Source organism: Bison bison, unplaced genomic scaffold (genome assembly GCF_000754665.1).
Source record: "Bison bison bison isolate TAMUID 2011002044 unplaced genomic scaffold, Bison_UMD1.0 scf7180017862695, whole genome shotgun sequence".
NCBI classification, from domain to species: domain Eukaryota; kingdom Metazoa; phylum Chordata; class Mammalia; order Artiodactyla; family Bovidae; genus Bison; species Bison bison.
This window is the reverse complement of record NW_011493267.1, coordinates 41,672-62,321: the sequence shown is the minus strand read 5'-3', so window position 1 is coordinate 62,321 and position 20,650 is coordinate 41,672. Positions and strand designations below refer to the sequence as shown.

General features: G+C 42.0%; 1 protein-coding gene across 7 annotated transcripts in view; it reads left to right on the top strand.

The window, feature by feature from the left end:
- The window catches only part of LOC104983462 (zinc finger protein 347-like), a 23,355-nt gene extending 4,285 nt beyond the window's left edge, over positions 1-19,070 (top strand). Inside the window, exons 2-7 of one of the 7 annotated variants that reach the window (XR_824649.1) lie at positions 3,046-3,111; positions 5,058-5,184; positions 7,826-9,261; positions 11,138-11,220; positions 15,986-16,119; positions 17,156-19,070. Coding sequence is in view for 2 of the 7 variants with exons in the window: in XM_010832900.1 (XP_010831202.1) it covers positions 3,067-3,111; positions 5,058-5,184; positions 7,826-9,225 (1,572 nt within the window). In the remaining 5 variants the exon portion in view is untranslated. The other 6 variants (XR_824650.1, XR_824651.1, XR_824647.1 and 3 more) reach the window with 6 other exon arrangements.
- The last annotated feature ends 1,580 nt before the right edge of the window (positions 19,071-20,650 follow it).

The window sequence follows — 20,650 nt, the reverse complement described above, 5'->3', positions numbered from 1 at the left end:
ATTTCAAGTGTACGGCACAGTGATTCAGATATATATATATATTCTTTTTTAGATTCTTTTCCCTTATAAGTTATTACAAAATATTGAATGGAGTTTCCTGTGTTATACAGTGGGTCCTTGTTGGTTATATTTTATTTATAGTAATGAATATTTTAATCCCAAACTCCTAATTTATTCCTACCCCCTCCTTTCCCCTTTGGTAGCCATAAGTTTGTTTTCTGTGTGGGTCTATTTCTGTTTTGTAAATAAGCTCATCTGTGTCTTTCTTTCTTTAAGATACCACATATAAGTCGTATCATGCACTGTTTGTCTTTCTGTGTCTGGCTTACTTCCCTTAGTGTGATCATCACTAGGTGGGACTCTCGTTGGAAAGACACAGCCTACCTTCCTTGCTGCCAGGGGAGTGGGGATTACTGTCTACTGGTCACATGGTCCCTACCCGCACTGACACTTTATTTTTTTAGAGTCACAGGCCTCTTTGCTTAAAAAATTATTTTATTGAAGTATAGTTACAATGTTGTGTTAATTTCTGCTGTACAGCAAAGTGATCCAACCCACTCAGGATACTGGAGTGGATTGCATGCCATCCTCCAGGGGATCTTCCCCACCCAAGGATCGAACCTGTGGCATCTTCTGCATCACAGGCAGATTGTTAACCATCTGAGGCACAGGCTTCCCAGAAGTTTGATCCCTGGGTTAGGAAGATCTGCTGGAGAAGGGAATGGCTATCCACTCCATATTCTTGCCTCGAGAATTCCTTGGACAGAGGAGCCTGGCAGGCTACAGTCCATGGGGTTGCAAAGAGTTGGACGCAGCTGAGCAGTGAACACTTTCACTTTCACGTATATACATTCTTTTCATATTCTTTTCCATTATGGTTTAACATAGGATGTTGAATATAGTTGCCTGGGCTTTCTCTTTGTGGCTTATTTCACTTAGTATGATCATCTCTAGGTCTATCCATGTTATGGCAAATGGTATTGTTTCATTCTTTTTTATGCCTGAGTAATATTCCTAAGTATTCCATCTTCTTTATTCATTTCTCTGTTAATGAACATTTAGGCTGCTTCCATGTCTTGTAGATTTATCTGAATATATGCTCAAGGGTGGGATTTCTGGGTCATTTGGTAGCTCTGTTTTTGGTGTTTTGAGGAACCTCCCTACTGTTTTCCATAGTGGCTTCACCAGTTTACCTTCCCAGCAGCACCTTGTTTCTAAGGCCAGTATTTAACTTCCTGGGCACATTTGCTTTTCCCGTCAGCCACAGGTGCCACCGGTCATCACTCCGTTTTCCTTGAAACCTTGGTTTTGAGGATGTCTGACTAACCTCTACAAGCCTATCTGCCTATTTGTTTTATTTTCTTCTCCCCTCCCTGTTCACTTCTTAGTTTCGTCTGATGAATTCCTGAACTTCCTGGTCTTTGAATATGGGAGCATCCCAAGGCTTAGTCCGTGAATCTCTTCTCTGTCTACACCCGCTGCCTTTCCTCATCATTTCATCAAATGGCTTTCAACCCCACCTACTTGTGTCCCAGTTTATCCTTTCCATTCAGACTTCTGCCCTAAACTGTCAGTTCTGCATTCGGCTGTCTCCTCAGTATCTCTGCTGGGACGACCCACAGGCATCTCTGCCTTAACTTGTCCAGAACTGGTCCTGACCACCTCCGGTCCTGTTCCCCCTGCTGCCCTCCTTAAGGTTGCTTAAGGGCAACCCTGTACTTTCCAGGGCTTAGGTGAATATCTCAGCATGCTTTGACATACATACTCCATAATTTGTAAATGTTTTACTGTATAAGGTAAAGCAAAGATTAGATGTTTACTAAAAGTGAAAGAAGGAACACATAGTTTTCAAAATTTTCTTAAGTGATGGGAGAAGAATGTTTGGTCCTTCCTCTTTGGGTTCCCCACCCTGTGCCTCTCTGGCCGCCACTCCTGTCTCCCCGTCCCCTTCCCCTGCTCCAGAGGCACAGCTCTCTTTCCCCTTCGAGCCCCAAGTTTGCTACCGGCTCAGGGCCCTTAAGGGAATGTCCCTCTGCCTAGAACTCTCTGGCCCAGCAGATGTAGATGGCTTCCTCCCCCAGGTCTTTGTTCTGACGTCACCTTCTGAGTGCAGCCATCTCTGAGCTCCCTGCACCCATGCCAGCCCCGCCCTCACCCCCACCTCTGTTCTTTAAGGCCTGCTTGGTGTGTTTTCTTCTGCTCCTTCCCCTTCTGTGGCTGGTTCCTGGTGACAGCAGTTCACCATGGGTCAGAGAGAGACAGAACGTGGGGCCGTGCGGGGTGTGCCTCGGAGTGGTGTGCAACCCAGCCTTCATGTTAGGTCCATGAAGCATTTTGCATAGACAGGTTTGTGCTCCTTTTCCCATCAGAGACTCTCCTCAGACAGTTGTGTGGGGCCTAGCCACAGGAATGTTTGCATGTGTGCATGCCAAGTCACCTCAGTCATGTCTGATTCTTTGAGACCCCATGGAGTGTAACCCACCAGGCTCCTCTGTCCATGGGATTTTCCAGGCAAGAATACTGGAGTGGGTTGCCATTTCCTTCTCCAGGAGATCTTCCTGACCCAGGGTCAAACCCACATCTCTTAAGTCTCCTGCATTGGCAGGCGGGTTCTTTACCACTCGTGCCACCTGGGAAGCCAGGAATGTGCACAGAGCCGCAGATGATTCCAATCTGGATCCTGCATTGAGGACCAGGGCTCTTAGCCTCCACTTCTGAGACTGAGCTCAGGCCCTGGGGGAGGGGAGGGTGCTCTGCTCTGAGTGGGACTGTGTGACCTGAACGGCATCGTGGGGTCAGCGGAGGTGCTCCCTGCTGCTGTGTACATGAGGCCTCACCAGGAGGGCAGTGTGATCCGAGGGAAAATGTGGGAAAGTCCTGTGTTGGTCTCTGTGCGGGAGTTGACCATCCTGCGTCCCTCCTGAGACAGTGGGCACAGCGGACTGTCTGTTTCACATGGTGAGGGCTTCCCTGTGTATGTGGTTGGGGCTCAGGAAGGGGGTATGTTGGCTCTAAGCATTAAATAACATGTTTTCCACTTTCAAGACTGACTTCCAAAGTCTCACGATGCCTGAGGAAAAAACCCAGACGAGGAGGAAGAGGAAAGAACAGGTAATGGCTCTTTCTCAGGTAAAGGTAAAGTCATATTCTCAGTTGATTTACCACCTGTCCTTCCTGAAATGCCCTTCTCCGGACTCGCGAATCTTGTTTGACTCTGGAGTATCCTGTCTGACTCCTGTACACGCACACTCACGCGGGGCCTTCCCTCAGGGCCTGTTGTCTCCACTTAGATCCTCGTGACTCAGTGATGAAGAAACTTGAAAAGGCTCCATTGTGGTCATAGAGAGACAATTCCTTTTATTTCAGTAAATTTAAGTGCATATACATGTGTGCATGAATGCACAGGTGTGCAAGCCTGTGGTTTTTATAAAATACATATCATTATGTCTATATAAGTTACATGGTATTGAGTTGTGAAATTATATTTTATATATTTTTCATTGTCTTAAAATTTTTCCACACAGTGGCATTCATGAGTTAAATAAGAGTAATTAATGTATTTCTGCATGTGTGCGTGATGACATTTTATGTGATTCTAGGTTGTTAGCCTTGAACTTGTTTCAAGTTTGCTCAAGAAACCCTCTGTCAGTGTACCTTTGGTGATTTTATATGACTTAAGGTTTTTACATTTAATTCTAGAACCTAAACACCTGGGTTTATATGCTTGCTCTACCATCTTTAGCTGTTTGACCTGAGGCAGATTTCTTAGAATGTCTGTGACACAACTGTCGCTGCCTTCAGATGTATGGGACTTGATTTTTTTATTTTAAAAAATTTGTTTTTAATTATTTTATATTAGAGTATAGTTTAATAGCAGTGTTGTGTTAGCTTCAGGTATACAGCAAAGTGATTCAGTTACACATACACATGTGTCTATTCTTTTCCCATTTAGCTTATTTCAGAGTATTCAGCAGAGTTGCTTGTGCTATGCAGTAGGTCCTTGTTGTTTATCTATCGTATACATAGTAGTGTGTATCGGAGAAGGCAATGGCACCCCACTCCAGTACTCTTGCCTGGAAAATCCCATGGACGGAGGAGCCTGGTAGGCTGCAGCCTACCAGGCTGCTACCATGACTGAGCGACTTCACTTTCACTTTTCACTTTCATGCATTGGAGAAGGAAATGGCAACCCACTCCATTATTCTTACCTGGAGAATCCCGGGGATGGGGGAGCCTGGTGGGCTGCCATCTATGGGGTCGCACAGAGTTGGACACGACTGAAGCGACTTAGCAGCAGCAGCAGCAGTGTGTATACACACCCAGTTCCGCCCCCTGCTCATGCCGCATTTTCCCTTTGGTAACCGTAAGCTTGTTTTCTATGTCTATGAGTCTGTTTCTGTTTTGTTTTTCATTTATTTATTTACTTATCTATTTATTTTGATATTTTAATTTTATTGGAGGATAGTTGATATACAATATTGTGTTAGTTTTGGGTGTGCAGAAAATTGAGTCAGTTATACATACACAAATATCCATTGTTTTTAGATTCTTTTCAGATGTTTTAAAATTTGCTAATATGTTGTTATACGATTAGTACATGCAAAGCATTTAGAGGAATGCATAGCACCTGAAAAGTGTTGAAACACTTGATGAGATCCCTGTTGCTGTCATCACAGTTTCTTTAAAGTCACTATAGACACTGTCATCTCTAAAGATTTCATTGCTGCTCTAGTTCCTCTTAACAATGAGTATTACTTGGTGTGTGGAACATACTGTCTCACATTTCTATACAGATAATCCTGTGTTGATTGTGTGTGTTTCTTGTATTGTCCATAAAAATGGGAAATATACTGATTTAGAGGCTGTTATAACCTCTCGTGGAAAAGTATAATAAACGAAAATCAGAGACACATAACTTGCTCAAAAGTACCTTCAGTGAATCTGTAACCACACTCACTTTAGTCAAAATCAATCCTTACACCTCTCTCCTTTTCTCATTTTGTGTGAAAATAAGACTTTCCTGGTGGGCCCCTTGGTGAAATGTGTTTTCGTTTCAGGGACGGTTGACATTCAAAGATGTGGCCATTGAATTCACTCCCGAGGAGTGGGAATGCCTGGACCTTGCTCAGAGGGCCTTGTACAGAGAAGTGATGGTGGAGACCCTCAGAAACCTGCTCTCTGTGGGTGAGGATCACTTCCCTCCAGAAGTTGGAATCTGCCCATGGGTAGCTCTGCATTTTCCCTCCTGTAACTCTTGGGGGCGCCTGCATTGCCTGACTGAGCTCAGAGCCCTGATGACTCAGACATGAAAAGCTTCCTAATGCAGCAGGACTTTGAACTTGTCCTTTCTTCATATGACCTTCCCATTTCATGGTCGAGGGTGATTCCAGAGCTCAAATATGCACCAAACCTTATAACAAATAAAAAATATCCAGTTCCCTCTTTTCTACCCCTGAGCTTTTGATTCAGAAATTCTTGGAAGACAGCTAGGTATCTGCATATTATATACTGTGCCCTATGCATTAAAAATCAGGCAGCCAGTGGATGAATTTTTGGATTGTGGCGGGGGCAAGCTGTGTTGTGTGGCATGCAGGAACTTAGTTCTCCAACCAGGAATCGAACCCAGGCCCCCGGGATTGGGAGTTGAAAATCAACCACTGAACCACCAGGGAAGTCCCATGTAATGGTTTTTTAGCTTTATTGAGATATAGTCAAATAAAGTTATAGTATATTTAAACTGTACAACACAGTGACTTGATATACATGCACATTGTGAATAGGTTTCCATGAAGTTACTTAACACACAAATTACCTCACATGTTACTTTTATTTTTTGTTTTGGTGAGAACACTTAAGTTCTACTCTCTCAGCACATTTCAGTTTTATAGTATTAATGTTATTCACTGTCATTGTCATGTTATATGTGAAATCCTCAGAGCTTGTTCATCTTATGATGGAAATTGTGAGCCCTTTTATCAACCCCTCCTCATTTCTGTCACCCCCAGTCCCTGACAGCAGTTATTCTAGTCTGTGTTTCTTGGCCTGGTTTCTTCCCTTTTCATCACACTCCCTATCTTTTAAGTCTCTTCCTTTTGGCCCCATGTCATACAGTTAAGAAAGGACAGTATCATGCTACTTGCTAAGTCAGTTTCTCTTTTCTTCCCAGGTCAATGTTTTATGTGCCCAAGTACGTTTATCTTCCCACAAATTGGCACGTACAGACACTGCCCACATGCCCTTTGCTCCCTACCGTCCAGTGTTCTTTTTTTTTTTTATTCTCTCTATTAATTTACGTGTATTTGATTTATAATGTTGTGTTAATTTCTGCGGCTCAGCAGAGTGATTCAGTTATACAGCTATATACATTCTTTTTCATGTTCTTTTCCGTTATGGTTTATCACTGTTTACTGATCTTCACTATAACCTATAGATAATGATTTTTCAGGATGTATTTCACAGTATAACCGACTCACACCATTTGTTCATGTGGCAGAATGGCCATTCTAAGTGAGTATGGTTTTAGAAGTGGCATTCAGAGAATTATTTTATTTTTATAACATTTTATTAAATTCTTCCTCATTTCCACAGGGCAGATACGGTTTTCCAATTCTAAAGTGCCATTTACTTATATTACTCACTAATTAAATTTGTTGTGGCTTATTTACCATTAGAGTACTATGCTTTAGCATTATTACTATACATTAAGTATATAGTAAACATATATAATATGGGCTTCCCTGGTGGTTCAGATAGTAAAGAATCTTCTTGCAATGCAGGAGACCTGAGTTCAATCCCTGAGTGGGGAAGATCCCCTGGAGAAGGCAATGGTTACCCACTCCAGTATTCTTGCCTGGAGAGCAGTAAGATTGTTACCGTGTAATATTGAACTTTCAAGCATGAAGCAGCCATGTTTTCTGTGAAGTAATATGTGGGTTTAGGTCATGATGCCAAAATACCCCTGTCAGGACTAACGTAAGTTTGCATGCTGAGGTTTTCAGCCATTGATTATTTAAAGTAGGCTTCCCTAAAATTAATTTGAATTACATGTAATCACCCTTTTTTTTTCTTTCACTTTTTTCAATTATGGTAGAAGTCACAGAACATGAACCATACTATCTTAACCATGTTTAACTGTGCAGTTCAAGCTTCCCAGGTGGCACTAGTGGTCAAGAACCAGGCTGCCAATGCAGAAGAAGTAACAGAGCTTTGATCCCTGGGTTGGGAAGATCCCCTGGAGGAGGGCATGGCAACACACAGAGTATTCTTGCCTGAAAAATCCCATAGACAGAGGAGCCTGGTGGGTTATAGTCCACAGGGTCACAGAGTCAGACACGACTGAAGTGACTTAGCATGCATGCACACAACTATGCAGTTCAGTGGCACTAAGTATATTCACATCATTGTGTAACTCTCACCATCATCCATCTCCCAAATTTTTCACTTTCCTAAAGTGAAACTCTGTCCACATTAGATATTAAGTCCCCATTCCCCCTCCCCACACCTCGTCCCTGGCATCTTACCAGGGACTTTGTAACTGGAAAGAGTTTCTGACTCTGTAACTTTGACTATTTGACTCATAAAAGTAGAATCAAACAATATTTGTGTGCACCTCCTGCCAATATTCCTGGTGTGTTCCCAAAAAGGAAAGATCATGGTTGCACCATTTCTTATTGGTGTGTTCCCAAAAAGGAAAGATCAGGGTTGCACCATTTCTTATCTGTCCAAAGCACGTAGTCCTTTCGGTAAAATACCATGTTCTTCCATGTGAAATATTTCTTTCCCAGCTATAATTAACAGGAGACATGCGATTCTGTTTGTCTTGCAGATACCTCTCCTAAACGTGTGTTGAAGGGATCAGCACCAAAACAGAGCAGTCACACAGGAGGGATCCTGCAGACAATGTTGTCGGAAAGACACAAAAGCCATGACACCAAGGACCAAGGCTGTCAGAAAATCCAGAAAAACGTGTACCCACGGGAAAGTGACAAAAGTGATCAGAAGGGAGTGCCTGCCACCCGTCCAAAAAATCTCACTTGTCCAAGAGACGAAGGAAACGAGCCAATTGAAAGCAGGCTGGCGCTAAGCTTTCCGTCATATCTGACTGGACTGCCTGTCTTCCCAGCTGAAGGGCAGTTTTACGTGTGTCATCAGGTTGAGAAGGCTGACAACACAGGAGCCTCCTTTTCAGTACTTCCAAGAATTGTTCCTCCTGTCCAAATCAATGTTTCTGATGGATACGGCATCAGTTTCTGGCATTCTCCACTACTCATACAAGACCAGAAAGCACATGTTCGGGAAGACCCTTACAGACGCAGCCACGATAACAAAGCAGTTCATGACGGCTCCCAGCGCCCCAGCCGTCAGGTGACCCATGGAGGGGTGAGGCCTCACATGTGTAACCTGTGTGGCAAAGCCTTTCATCAGAACTCACATCTCACTCGACATCAAAGAATCCACACGAGAGGGAAGCATCACAAGTGTGAAGAGTGTGGTAAGGGCTTCAGTTACAGTTCACACCTTGTACGCCACCGCAGAATCCATACTGGAGAGAGACCTTACCAGTGCAACGAGTGTGACAAAGCCTTCAGTGTACTTTCAAGTCTTATTTATCACCAGGTCGTCCACACTAGAGAGAAACCTTACAAATGTAATGAATGCGACAAAGTCTTCAGTCAGAGTTCAAGCCTTACCAATCATCGCAGAATCCATACTGGAGAGAAACCATACAAATGTGATCAGTGTGGCAAAGCCTTTAACCAGAGCTCGCATCTCACCAGACATCAGGTCATGCACACCGGAGAGAAGCCTTACAAGTGTGATGAGTGTGGCAAGGTCTTCACTCAGAACTCCAGCCTCGTAAGTCACCGGAGAATTCACACTGGGGAGAAACCCTACCAGTGTAACGAGTGTGGCAAAGCATTTGGTGTGTATTCGAGTCTGACTTATCATCAGGTAACCCACACTAGAGAGAAACCTTACAAATGTAATGAATGTGGCAAGGTCTTCAGTCAGAGTTCAAGCCTTCCTAGTCATCGCAGAATTCATACCGGAGAGAAACCCTACAAATGTGATCAGTGTGGCAAATCCTTTATTCACTGTTCAAACTTCAATAGACATAAGAAAATCCACACTGGAGAGAAACCTTACAAATGTGACGAATGTGGCAAGGTCTTCACTCAAAACTCAAGCCTCGTGAGTCATCGGAGAATTCATGCTAGGGAGTAACCTGACCAATGTGATGAGTGTCACAAAGTGCTTATTGTAAGTTCTAGCATAAATTGACACCAGAGAGTCCATACTAAAGAGAAATTATATCAATATAACATATAGGACAGTTCATAGCTCACTAGACATCCAGAATCATACACCTTTGATGAAGCCACAAAAATGTAATGTGTGTATAAAAATCAAAACTAAAGAACATCATGACATTCCTATTGGAGAGCAGCCTTACAAATGGAATGAATATGGGAAGGTTTCTTATTAAGCATTCATGCCTTTGATGTCCTGAGAGTATTTAAACTAGGGAGAAACCAGACAGACTTACTGAGTATGGAAAGGCCTTTCAGCAACAGTATCCCATCAGAATTCACCAAATAATTCATTAATGGAAAGAAACCTTACAAACATAATGAATATTTTAAATTTCTTCATGACTTTTCATAACAGTCTGCCTCAGAGCATTCACGTGAGGAATGACTAAGTCTCAAATTTAATCTGAAGTATTTCAGACTGCAGAAAAAAATATGTTCAAACTTAGATAGGTCCTGAGGATATTATCCTATGTTTTTTTTCTTACAATGTAAATTATGACGGTTTTACATTTCATGTTTAAAGCTATGACCAATTTTAAACTAATATTTGTACAAGTGTGAAGTTTTGGTGGAGCTTCTTTCATATTTTTTCCCCTAGTATGGGAAATCAGTTGCTAGGGTATAATTTTTCAAATTCTTTGTCCATCTGGTTTCCTTGGTACCTTGTCAGACTCAGTTGGAAGTACTTGTTTGGGGGCTGTTTCTGGGTTTTCTGTTTTGTTTCTTTGACCTGTATGTCTTACTCCACAGACATCACAGTCTTGATTACTTTTTACCATGTTAGAAGTCTCGAATGAGAGTGACTCCAAACAATTTATTCTTCTTCAGATGTTTTTGCTATTCTAGTTCTTTCCATGTAAGTTTTAGAAAAATCCTTTTTGTTTCTACAAAATACCTTGATAGAAAATGTCTTATCAGTTTGCAATCATTTGACAGCGTTTCTGTGTTATGCCTTCCAATAAATGGCTGTTGTATGTCTTTATTTGTCTGTTCTTTGGTTTCTTTCACCAGTATTTTATAAATATCAGCATCAAAATCCTGTCAACACTTTGTTTAGCACATTTCTATACTTTTTGAATAATTGGACATGTTATTTTTAATTTGTCTCCATGTGTTAATTGCTACTATATAGAAATACAGAATGTATATAAATATAGAAACACACTGTGCAGTTACAGGAGAAGGCAATGGCAACCCACTCCAGTACTCTTTGCCTGGAAAGTCCCATGAACGGAGGAACCTGGTAGGCTGCAGTCCATGGGGTCGCACAGAGTCAGACACGACTGAAGCGACTTAGCAGCAGCAGAAATACAGTAGATTTTTGAATGTTGATCTTGTATCCTCAGAATTTACTAATCTCACTTATTCTAGAGACTTTTGTAGATTCTTTGGACTTGTGTATCTGTAATCATTTCAGTAGTTGCCTAGTTCATCTTGCCAACAAAAATTCAGTTATCAAGAAGAAAAGGGAATTTATTCGAGCCAAACTGCAGATTATAATCCAGGAAGTAGATTCTCAAAAAGCTCTGACAACTGTTCCAACTGTTCAAGGTACAGTCACAAACATTTTTGAGACAAAGGATTGTACGTCAAAATGACATATTTTAAAAAATTGTTTTAACATTTTATTTTTGACTGCTCTGGATTTTCATTGCTGCACAAAGGCTTTTCTCTAGTTGCAGGCTTCTCATTGTGGTGGCTTCTCTTGCTGTGGAACACAGGCTCTAGGGCACGTGGGCTCCAGTAGTTGTGGCTTAGTTTACCCTGTGGTATGTGGGACCTTCCCAGACCAGGAATTGAACTCGTGTCCTTTGCATTGGCAGGTGGATTCTTAACCTCTGGACCACCAGGGAAGCCCAGACCTACTGATATTTTACATGAAGTTCACCAAGGATACATGGTCCAGGTAAGTACATTCAAAGTGAATAGCAGGTCACCAGGACCTCGTATAGAATTTGGAAAAGACACCATTCTTTTAAGAAGTTAAATTGCTAGTTCCAAAAGAAAGGGAGAATATTAGGCCTTTTCTGTTGGTTGGGCAGACATGGCCATCCCTGAGAAACTGTGGATCATGTGTAACACAGGTGCACACTGTACATTCGGGAGGGAGGGAGGAGGCCCAAACAATATTTAATGTTTAAATTTTTTCTTGTCTTAAAATACACATTGTATTTCATCAGGCTGTAAGAAATTACCACAAACTAAGTGGATTAAAACAAATTGTCTTCCAGTTCAGGTCAGAAGTCTAAAGTGAGTATCTTAACAGAACTGGGAGAAATTTGTGTCCTTGCTGTTTCCAAGTTCTGGGGACTGCTTACATGCTTTGCCACTTCAAAATAAGCCAGGTACCATCTTTTTTTTTTTTCAATTGCTTTTGGCCTCACTGTGTAGCATCTGGGATCTTAGTTTCCCAACCATGGATTGAACCTGTGCTGTCTGCAGAAGAGGTAAGGAGTCTCAACCACTGAACCTCCAGGGAATTCATATATATGAATTCATGTACACACACATACACATTATATATACATATATATGTTACACAAGCTTGAATATATTGTTTATTGTTGAAACTCCTGTAAATTTTTTGTCTCCTCAAATCTAGTGATCACAAATAAGGGTATATTCTAATCTTTGTGTATGATTGAGAAATTGTCCATTTCTCCCACTTTTTTATTCTTCTGCTTTGTTCCCTTGGATCTTTGCCTAAAGAAAAATCCATATAAACGAAAAGGCCATACACCCCACCCCGTTTGTGTATGTTAGTTGCTCATGTCTGACTCTTTGCGGCCTCATGGACTGTAGCTCACCAGGTTCCTCTGTCCGTGGGTTTCTACAAGCAAGAATACTGGAAAGGGTTGGGATTCCCTTCTTCAGGGGATCTTCCCAATCCAGGGATGAACCCCAGTCTCATGCTTTGCAGACAGATCTCTTCACCATCTGAGCCCCCACCCTGCTCCTCTGCTTTTCTAGAAATAGTAAAGATTCCACCATAGATATATTTCCTCAGTGGAGGACAGGAGGAATGATGCCAGGTTATTTCGAGGTTCATGTGAAATGGTAGCTATTAAGCATTTGGAATACTGCCTGGCACAAAGTAGGAGCTCAGTGATCACTGTTTAGTAACTAAGCAGTGTCTGGCTCTTTTGTAACCCAGTGGATTATAGCCCACCAGGCTCCTCTGTCCATGGGATTTCCCAGGCAAGAATACTGGAGTGGGTTGCCATTTCCTTCTCTGGGGGATCTTCCTGATCCAGGGATTGAACCCTCAACTCCTGCATTGGTGGGTGCATTCTTTACCACTGAGCTACCAGGGAACCCTGATAGAGGACGTGGAAGTTCAAACTGACTCCTGTCTTCCCTCAAACTTACTGAGATAGCATTTAACAAAATATTTCAGCCTCTAAATATCCCAACATCCAATTGATATTTTTATTCTTTTTAATATTTATTTGGCCACACCACATCTTAATTGTGGCACACAGTGTCTTCAGTCTTTGTTGTGGGATTTTTAGTTGTGGCATGTGGGATCTAGTTCCCTGAGCAGAGGTTGAGCCTGGGCCCCTGCATTGGGAGCACAGAGTCTTACCACTGGACCACCAGGGAAGTCTCTCCAGTTAGTATTTTTGCTTGTTAATTTCCATCTTAAAAATATTCTACAATGAGATGCCACCTCATATCCATTCAGATGACTATTATCTAAAAAACAAAAACCATAAAATATTAATAACAAGTGTTAGCAAGGATGTAGTAAAACTAAACCTTAATCACTGCTGGTTGGAATGTGAAATGGTACAACTAATATGGAAATCTCATGGCAGTTCCTCAAAAAATTCAACACAGAATTAACATATGATCCAAAAATTCTGCTACTGGGTATATACCCCAAAGAACTAAAAGAAGACTCAGAAAGAAATTTGTACAAGCATGTTCACAGCAACATTATTTACTGTAGCCAAGAGGTGGACACAACCAAGTGTCCATTGGCACACAAAAGAAACCCAATGTGGTCAACAGTAAAATACCGTGTATGTGTGCTCAGTCATGTCCAACTCTTTGCAACCCAGTGAATTGTGGCCCTCCAGGCTCCTCTGTCCATTGGATTTCCCAGGCAAAAATACTGGAGTGGGTTACCATTTCCTTCTCCAGGAGATCTTCCTGACCCAGGGAAAAACCTGCCCTTCAGTGCAGCGTCTGACACGTTATTCCCCCATCCAGATCCATCCTAGGTATGTAAATCAAAACCGAAGGCTCTTTCTTTCCATAAACTCTTCTCACTTTTCACTGCCTCCTGAATTGTAGGGAAATTTTTATTAGATTGAAGTACACATACTCAGAGAAACTTTATATTATCTTCAAATAATCACAGGCCACACTTTTTACAACAGATCCTTGTCTCTGAAGTCTTACATTGAAACAGCTCATGAAAATGAAACTCATGACATTTTACTTAGTAAATAACTGGTTCAGTGTCTTCAATATATTTTATTTTTTGTGTATGTTACTTATACTTTTTTTTTTTGCTTAATTTTTTATATTGGAGTATAGTTGATTTACAATGTGTTAGTTTCAGGTGTACAGCAAAGTAACTCAGTTATGCATATGTCCATTCTTTTTCAGATTCTTTTCCCATAGAGTTTATTACAGAACATTGAGTTCCCTGTGCTATACAGTAGATCCTTGTTGATTATCTATTTCATATATAGTAGTGTGTATATGTTAATCCCAAACTTAATCTATCCTCTCTGCCACATTTCCCCTTTGGTAACCATAAGTTTTTTTTTTTTGACATCTGTTGAGTCTGTTTCTCTTCTGTAAATAAGTTCATTTGTATAATTTTTTAAAGAATCCACATATAATTGATATATGATATTTGTCTTTCTCTGAGTTTACTTTGTATGATAATCTCTAGGTCCCTCCATATTGCTGTAATGGCATTATTTTGTTCTTTTTCATGACTGAGTAGTATTCCATTGTACCACATCTTCTTTATCCATTCCTCTGTTGGATATTTAGGTTGCCCTGTGTCCTGGCTGTTATAAATAGTGCCGCTGTGAACATGGGGACACGTGTATCTTTTCAGATTATAGTTTTCTCCAGACACATGCCCAGGAGTGGACTTGCTAGATCATATGGCAGTTCTATTTTTAGTTTTTTTTAAGGAACCTCCATACCAGTTTCCATAGTGGTTGTACCAACCAATAGATTTTAACTTCTGAAGACAGTCTGCTGCTCACCACTCTGTGATATGACAGCTCATTGTGGGGCTGGACACAGTGAAAACTGAATGAATAAAGGATTTTACACTGTGAATACAAGTGGAAAATTTAGAGCTTTCTGACCCGCTTAGGGACTGGGTTATTCCTTCTGCAGCAGGCAGAGCAGAGCCTGGATACACAGGTGTCTGGACTCATGAGAAGAAAGGGACTGATAGTGGGGAAACATGAACGTGTTAGTGAGGAGATGTTAATCAGCCACCAACTGGGATGATTGAAAACCAACATAAAAGTCACAAAAATGGTGCAGAGCATGTAGAAAGATAGAAAGGTGCTCACCAGGGCAAGGATTCTTTGGGCAGCTCTGATCTCAGGTAGGGATCTGGCTGAACGGTTGTTCCTAGGAATGTGGCGGACTTGCTGGTGATGTCTGTACAGGGTGAAAACCATGTATCCGCTGGCCAGGGTCATGAGTCCAAAAGACAGAGTGCTAGGAGGGCTTAAGAAAGCTGCCAGTAGTGTGGATGTTATTGTATCAAGATGAGTAATAGAGCAGTATCCCACATCTTTTTGCTTTGTGGTGTTCATGCTGCTCCATTTCCCAGACACATATGTGAACACAAATGTATTTACAAGCAAGTGCAAAATCCAGCACAAGTAAAGAGTGAAGCCGGTGTACTTGGGAGCTTTTCCTTTAAGACTTGTCCATGTGGAGTTCCTGGGGCTGATCATGATGGCCTGTAAGACACTTAAGAGACATGTGGTGCTGAAAGACACCCCCGCAGCCACCCTGTGAACGTAGAAAATGAGTTTGCATCCAGAGTCACCGAGGAAATGTCTCAACCCAAAGGCTGCCACCATCTGGGGAAGTCCTTTAGAAAGGAGGGCCAAGATGTTGGCGAAGATCAGGTGCCTGAGAGTGAAATCAAGGGGTTTTAACTTGTGTCCCCTGAGGTGAATGGTGACATTCTGATAAAGAAACAAGAAATTCCCTAAGATTCCAACTACAGTCTGTGATAAGGAGATGACCCCTACTGTAAGATCCCTGGAGGCCACTCTGCCACCTCCCAGACCCCAGGGTTCATGTTCAGAGTAAGCTGACATTGCAGGAGTATGTGAGCTTTGTGTTACTTGGTGACGTGGCAATTGAAATCTGCTGTTCTTCACTCGGGCTTCCCAGGTGGCTCAGTAGTAAAAAATTCGCCTGCCAAGCAGGAGACCCAGCTTCGATCCCTGAGTCAGGAAGATCCCCTGGAATAGGAAATGGCAACCCACCCCAGTATTCTTGCCTGGGAAATCCCATGGAAAAGGAGTCTCTCGGCCTACAGGACTTAGCGATTAAACAACAGTTCTTCATTCAGCAATACTCATTCATAGTTTCCAACTGGTTGCATAAGTGGTATTGTTTTGTATGTAACAACATCGACTCTTCGACTCTGAGATGTTATTGTTTTTCAGAGGAGGAGCACCTAAGTACAGATTGTAAGAACCATGCAAACTCGCAGCCCCCTAGGTGACCGTGTGAGAAATGGAACCTGTGTTTTCTAGCCGCAGACAAGCCTCTTCACCACAATCCTACATGAAGAAAGGGTGTCAGTTTTACTCTTTGTGTCCTCAAAACCTGTACTTTTTTTTTTTTTTTTACTGATGTCCTTTGCCATTCTTAACTTTTTATCTTCATTAATAATTGTTATGGTAGCAATTTTATAATTATGTCTATAAGTTTATTTTTTTATAGGCCAGTGTTGCCTATGAATAAATATTTAAAATGAAAATCAGATGATAAAGCACCGACTACCATAAAACCCTGTAAGAATGATTATCCCAGACGAAGTGTTGGGTTTATAGGGGCAAGAATGGCTTAATATGATGTAACAGAGATGCATTTGTCCTTATTCCAAGAACAAGCATAAAGTGAAAGTAACCACCAAAATCTTTGTACTGTAATATGATGGGCTAAACTCTAGGCTTTGAAACAGATATGAGACAAAACACTGTAAAAGAGAGACTAAATTATTATTGATTACATAGGGCATAATTGATTAATAATGAAAGGATTAAATGAAACTCTGTGAGGAACAATGTAATAATTATTGAAATAGACTCATATACAAGCATTTCAAATGACATGCAGGAGGCAGGGAAACAAGTGTAGTGAATAAATTTAAATTGTAGATTTGGTATGAATTTAGGATTGACATTAAAAGTTATTCTGTTTTTCCCCCAGACCCTGTGGCATGTTCGATCTTAGTTCCCTGACCAGAGCTAGAACCTGTGCCCCCTTCTTTGAAAGCACAGAGTCCTAACCACTGGACAACCAGGGAAATCCCTAAAAACATTTAACAGAGAAGTATCAGGAGAACACATCTGAAGCTTCAAACTGTCGAGATCATTTTGCTCTGAAACCCACAGTGTTTTTTCTGAAATAGTCTTTGACTAATTTCTTTTTTGGGGGGTGGAGGGGTGGGTTAAGTGTGATCTCTCATTGGTTTTCCAATTTTCTACACAAAAATCCACAAGAAAGACTGCTAAGTTGGATAATAATGAGTCTTTGCTGATGCCTTCCACTTGCTCTAAGAGCAAAGGGAAAAAATTCTACACGAGACTGAGTTTATCTTTCTGATGCAGGCAAGACATGTAGGTGGGTCTTGAGAAAACCCAGAGGGAAAAACTCTGAGGCGGCCTCCTTGGAACCAGGAAGGGAGCCTGAAGGCACGAGGACTGAGGTATGTGTCTCAAACCGACCTAGGATACCAAGGAACTGAACTGAGACTCTCCCTTCCTCTGGAAATATGACTGAAGTAAGCTCCCTCGTCCTTAGTGCTCCTGGAAAATGGGGCCCATTAACCAAGAGACTACATGCCCTACCGTGGCAGTAAGGTGCTTTGAAATCCCCTGCGAATCTCAGCCCAGAAAACAAAAGGGTCTGCGAGGGAGAGGGGAGGGGCGAGGATAGGAGGGGAGAGGGTCAGTGGGAGCCAGGGAACATGTGCCCTGGGAAGAGAGGACTAGCGGAGAAGAGGGCAGAGAAGGGCAGGAGGAGGGATGGGGCGTGTGGGTGTCCAGCCTCTGGAAGAACAAAGCAGAAAAAGAACAAAGCAGAAAAAAACCACGCCTACCAGTGGCTGTTGGCTGCAGGGCACCCTAAGCCCAGCATCTCCCAGGCAGCCCTAGATTGTCAGTCTTGGCCTAATTAAAGAGGGTTTCACCATAATCAGAGCACAGGGAGTTTCTGTTTGGATGTTTTTTTAAATCCACATGGAGATAAAATTAGTGCATCCATTTGAAACAGATGATGTGCTCAGCTTAAGAGGGAAAAAAGATCTTTTTGTTGTAGCATTAAAGAAGAATTAACCAATAAGACAACTTTACCAGCCAAACTGAGAGTTTTGAAAACTGTTCTGGGCAGAGGTCAGTTTACATGTGATTTGCGGGAAGGGGCTGTGAAATCCCCTGTGAAATCCCTGGTCAAGCATGCCTCTTAGTGGAAGGTTGCTGCTGGTCACCGGGAGCAGACATCCCAGGGAATGGTTTCAGTGCTTTTCTAAGTATAGGAAGATGCAAGGACCCAGGTTCATGAAAACATTTCTCCTGGAAATATCTCCATCTCTGAAGGCCAGTTCTGCCAGTTTTCCCAGAATAGAGTGCGCTTCATCCTCTCAGGGCAGCTGTAGGTCAGTGACCGCGGTGACTGACGTGGTTCTTGTAGAATTGGCTGGTGGGCAACATTCTTTATTTTTACAGTCCCTTCTCTTTCGGTCTTAATTTCAAGGTTTGGGAGGCATTTGTGACCAATTTGTCCCCCAGTGCTAGGAGCTGGGAATGCTCATTCCTAGGTCCGCCAAGGATTTTGTTGGTGGGCTACTCAATGTGCCATCAGTAGTCTAGACCCTGTAACAGTAGCCAAAGGTTTCTGGACCTTCTGTCTCGCTAGTCTGTTACAAGCCAGGAAATGATGGCCCTTGGTTATTTCTTTCCATATCTGGAGTTACACAACTACAGTCATTGATCTTAAAAGACTGGGTATTTGGACAATGGTTTCAAGTTATCTAATCAATTTGCTCAGAGGCTAAGTGAGACATACATCTGGTATGCAGGAAACTATCATCTTGTGAAATAGGCAGGACACAGGTAGTGTAGCTAGTAACATTTATAAGGAAGGTGATGCATGTTTAAACTAAACTTCCCTTAAGTGTGTCCCATTATCTCCCTAGTTGTCTGACCAGTCTGTTCTGTACCAATTGTTATCTTTAAGGGAAATGATATGACATTATTGTACATAAGTTTTCACCAAAGATGCCTGCATGCACGAGGTGAATGGCCAGTCACCGTGGTCCCTCACAGGAGTGAGAAAGGAACCTTATGTTCCAAGGCAGTGGTTTTCAACCTTTTTGGCACCAGGGACGGGTTTCGTGGAAGACAGTGGTTTCCACAGACCTGGCGGAGAAGGTAGAGGGTGGAGATGGTTTTAGGATAATTCAAGTGCATTACATTTATTGTGCACTTTCTTTCTATTATTATTACATCAGCTCCACATCAGATCATCAGGCATTAGATCCCAGAGGTTGGGGAACCTTGTTTTAAAAAGTTACATGGGGACTTTCCTGGTGGTACAGTGGATAAGACTCTGTACTCTTAATGCAGGGGGCCCAGGTTCAATCCCTAGTCAGGGAGCTAGATCCCACATGCCACAACTTAAGACCTAGCTCAGCCTAAATAAATATATAAAATATATATTTTAAAATATACTAGAGTAAAACAGCACTCATCCTCCTCAGGGTGGATTAAAAGGCATCAGGAATTGATATACAGAGTCAGGAACTATCCATCTCTCTCCATGAGTTCAGCACATACTCCAGGAATTATTCCTGCATCCCAAGGACTCTGTACACTGGACCGCTTTCTACCTGGGAAAATCCTGTTTCTGAAATGAGCACCTCTCCAGATTCTTGATACACTCCTGCCCTTATGGGTGGGAGAGGGCTCAGAATAAAAGGAGAAAATATTCAGAATAAAAAAGAAGATACTCACCAGAGTCTTCTGGCTGCTAGGATGAGTGGGCTTGGTGCCAGAGTCCCCATAGTCAGTACATGTGAGGGGGAGACAGCCAGGCACTGAAATAAAACCTTGTGATGCTGTGACCTCACCTCCCCACAGAACTACAATTATTATTTCACCTGTAGCAGCAATGGCAATACCCACTAGGGGAGCTGAGAATGTTTTTAAGCCATTCATCCCAGTTCTTGAGTATTAAAAACAACATGTCTAGTGAGTATCTCCCAAAAGGCCATTGGGGTGTGTAAGAAGAGTCTTTTTCATGTCTGTGTCTCTGGAGCATTGCCCTGAGGGCCAAGCCATGAGGGACTTCCAGCAAAGCAGGTCTCTCACGGCATCCTCTGCTGTCCTGAGAAGTTCTATTAAAGACTCTTGTTCTTTCCTCTCGCTCAGACCCCTCTCAAGCTTCCAGACCCCTTCTAAGTTATGGGAAGAGAAATTGGATGACACAAAAGAGACTGAGAAGGACTAGCGAATGGGGTAAAAGTGAAAGGAGAAATGATGTCAAGAATTGAAATATAAAAACATTAGATAGCCAGCCAGCAACAGATGACTGGGTAAAGAAGACACGGGAATACTACTCAGGCATAAAAAAGAATGACATTTGACATTTGCAGCAACATGGATATGAATGGACTTAGAGGGCATTGTGCTGAGTGGAATAAGAAAGACAAATACTATATGATACTGTTTATATGTAGAATGTAAAAAGTATAACAGTGAATATAACAAAAAGGAAGCAGACTTAGAGATATAGAGAACAAGCTAGGGGTTACCAGTGGGGAGAGGGAAGGGGAGGGGCAAGATGGGAGTAGGGGAGTGTAAAATAAGCTACAAGGTCTATTGTACAACATGGGGAATACATTCAGTATGTTATAATAACTCTAAGTAGAATATAACCTTTAAAAATTGTGAATCACTCTATTGTACACCTGAAACATATGGTACATCAGCTCATCTATCCCAGAAAAATTAGATAGTATATTGTGTTTAAAATAAACGCTTCAGACAAGACAGATAACCCATACAGCTGTTTTGCCAAAAGTTTTACTTTCTTTTTTTTTTTTT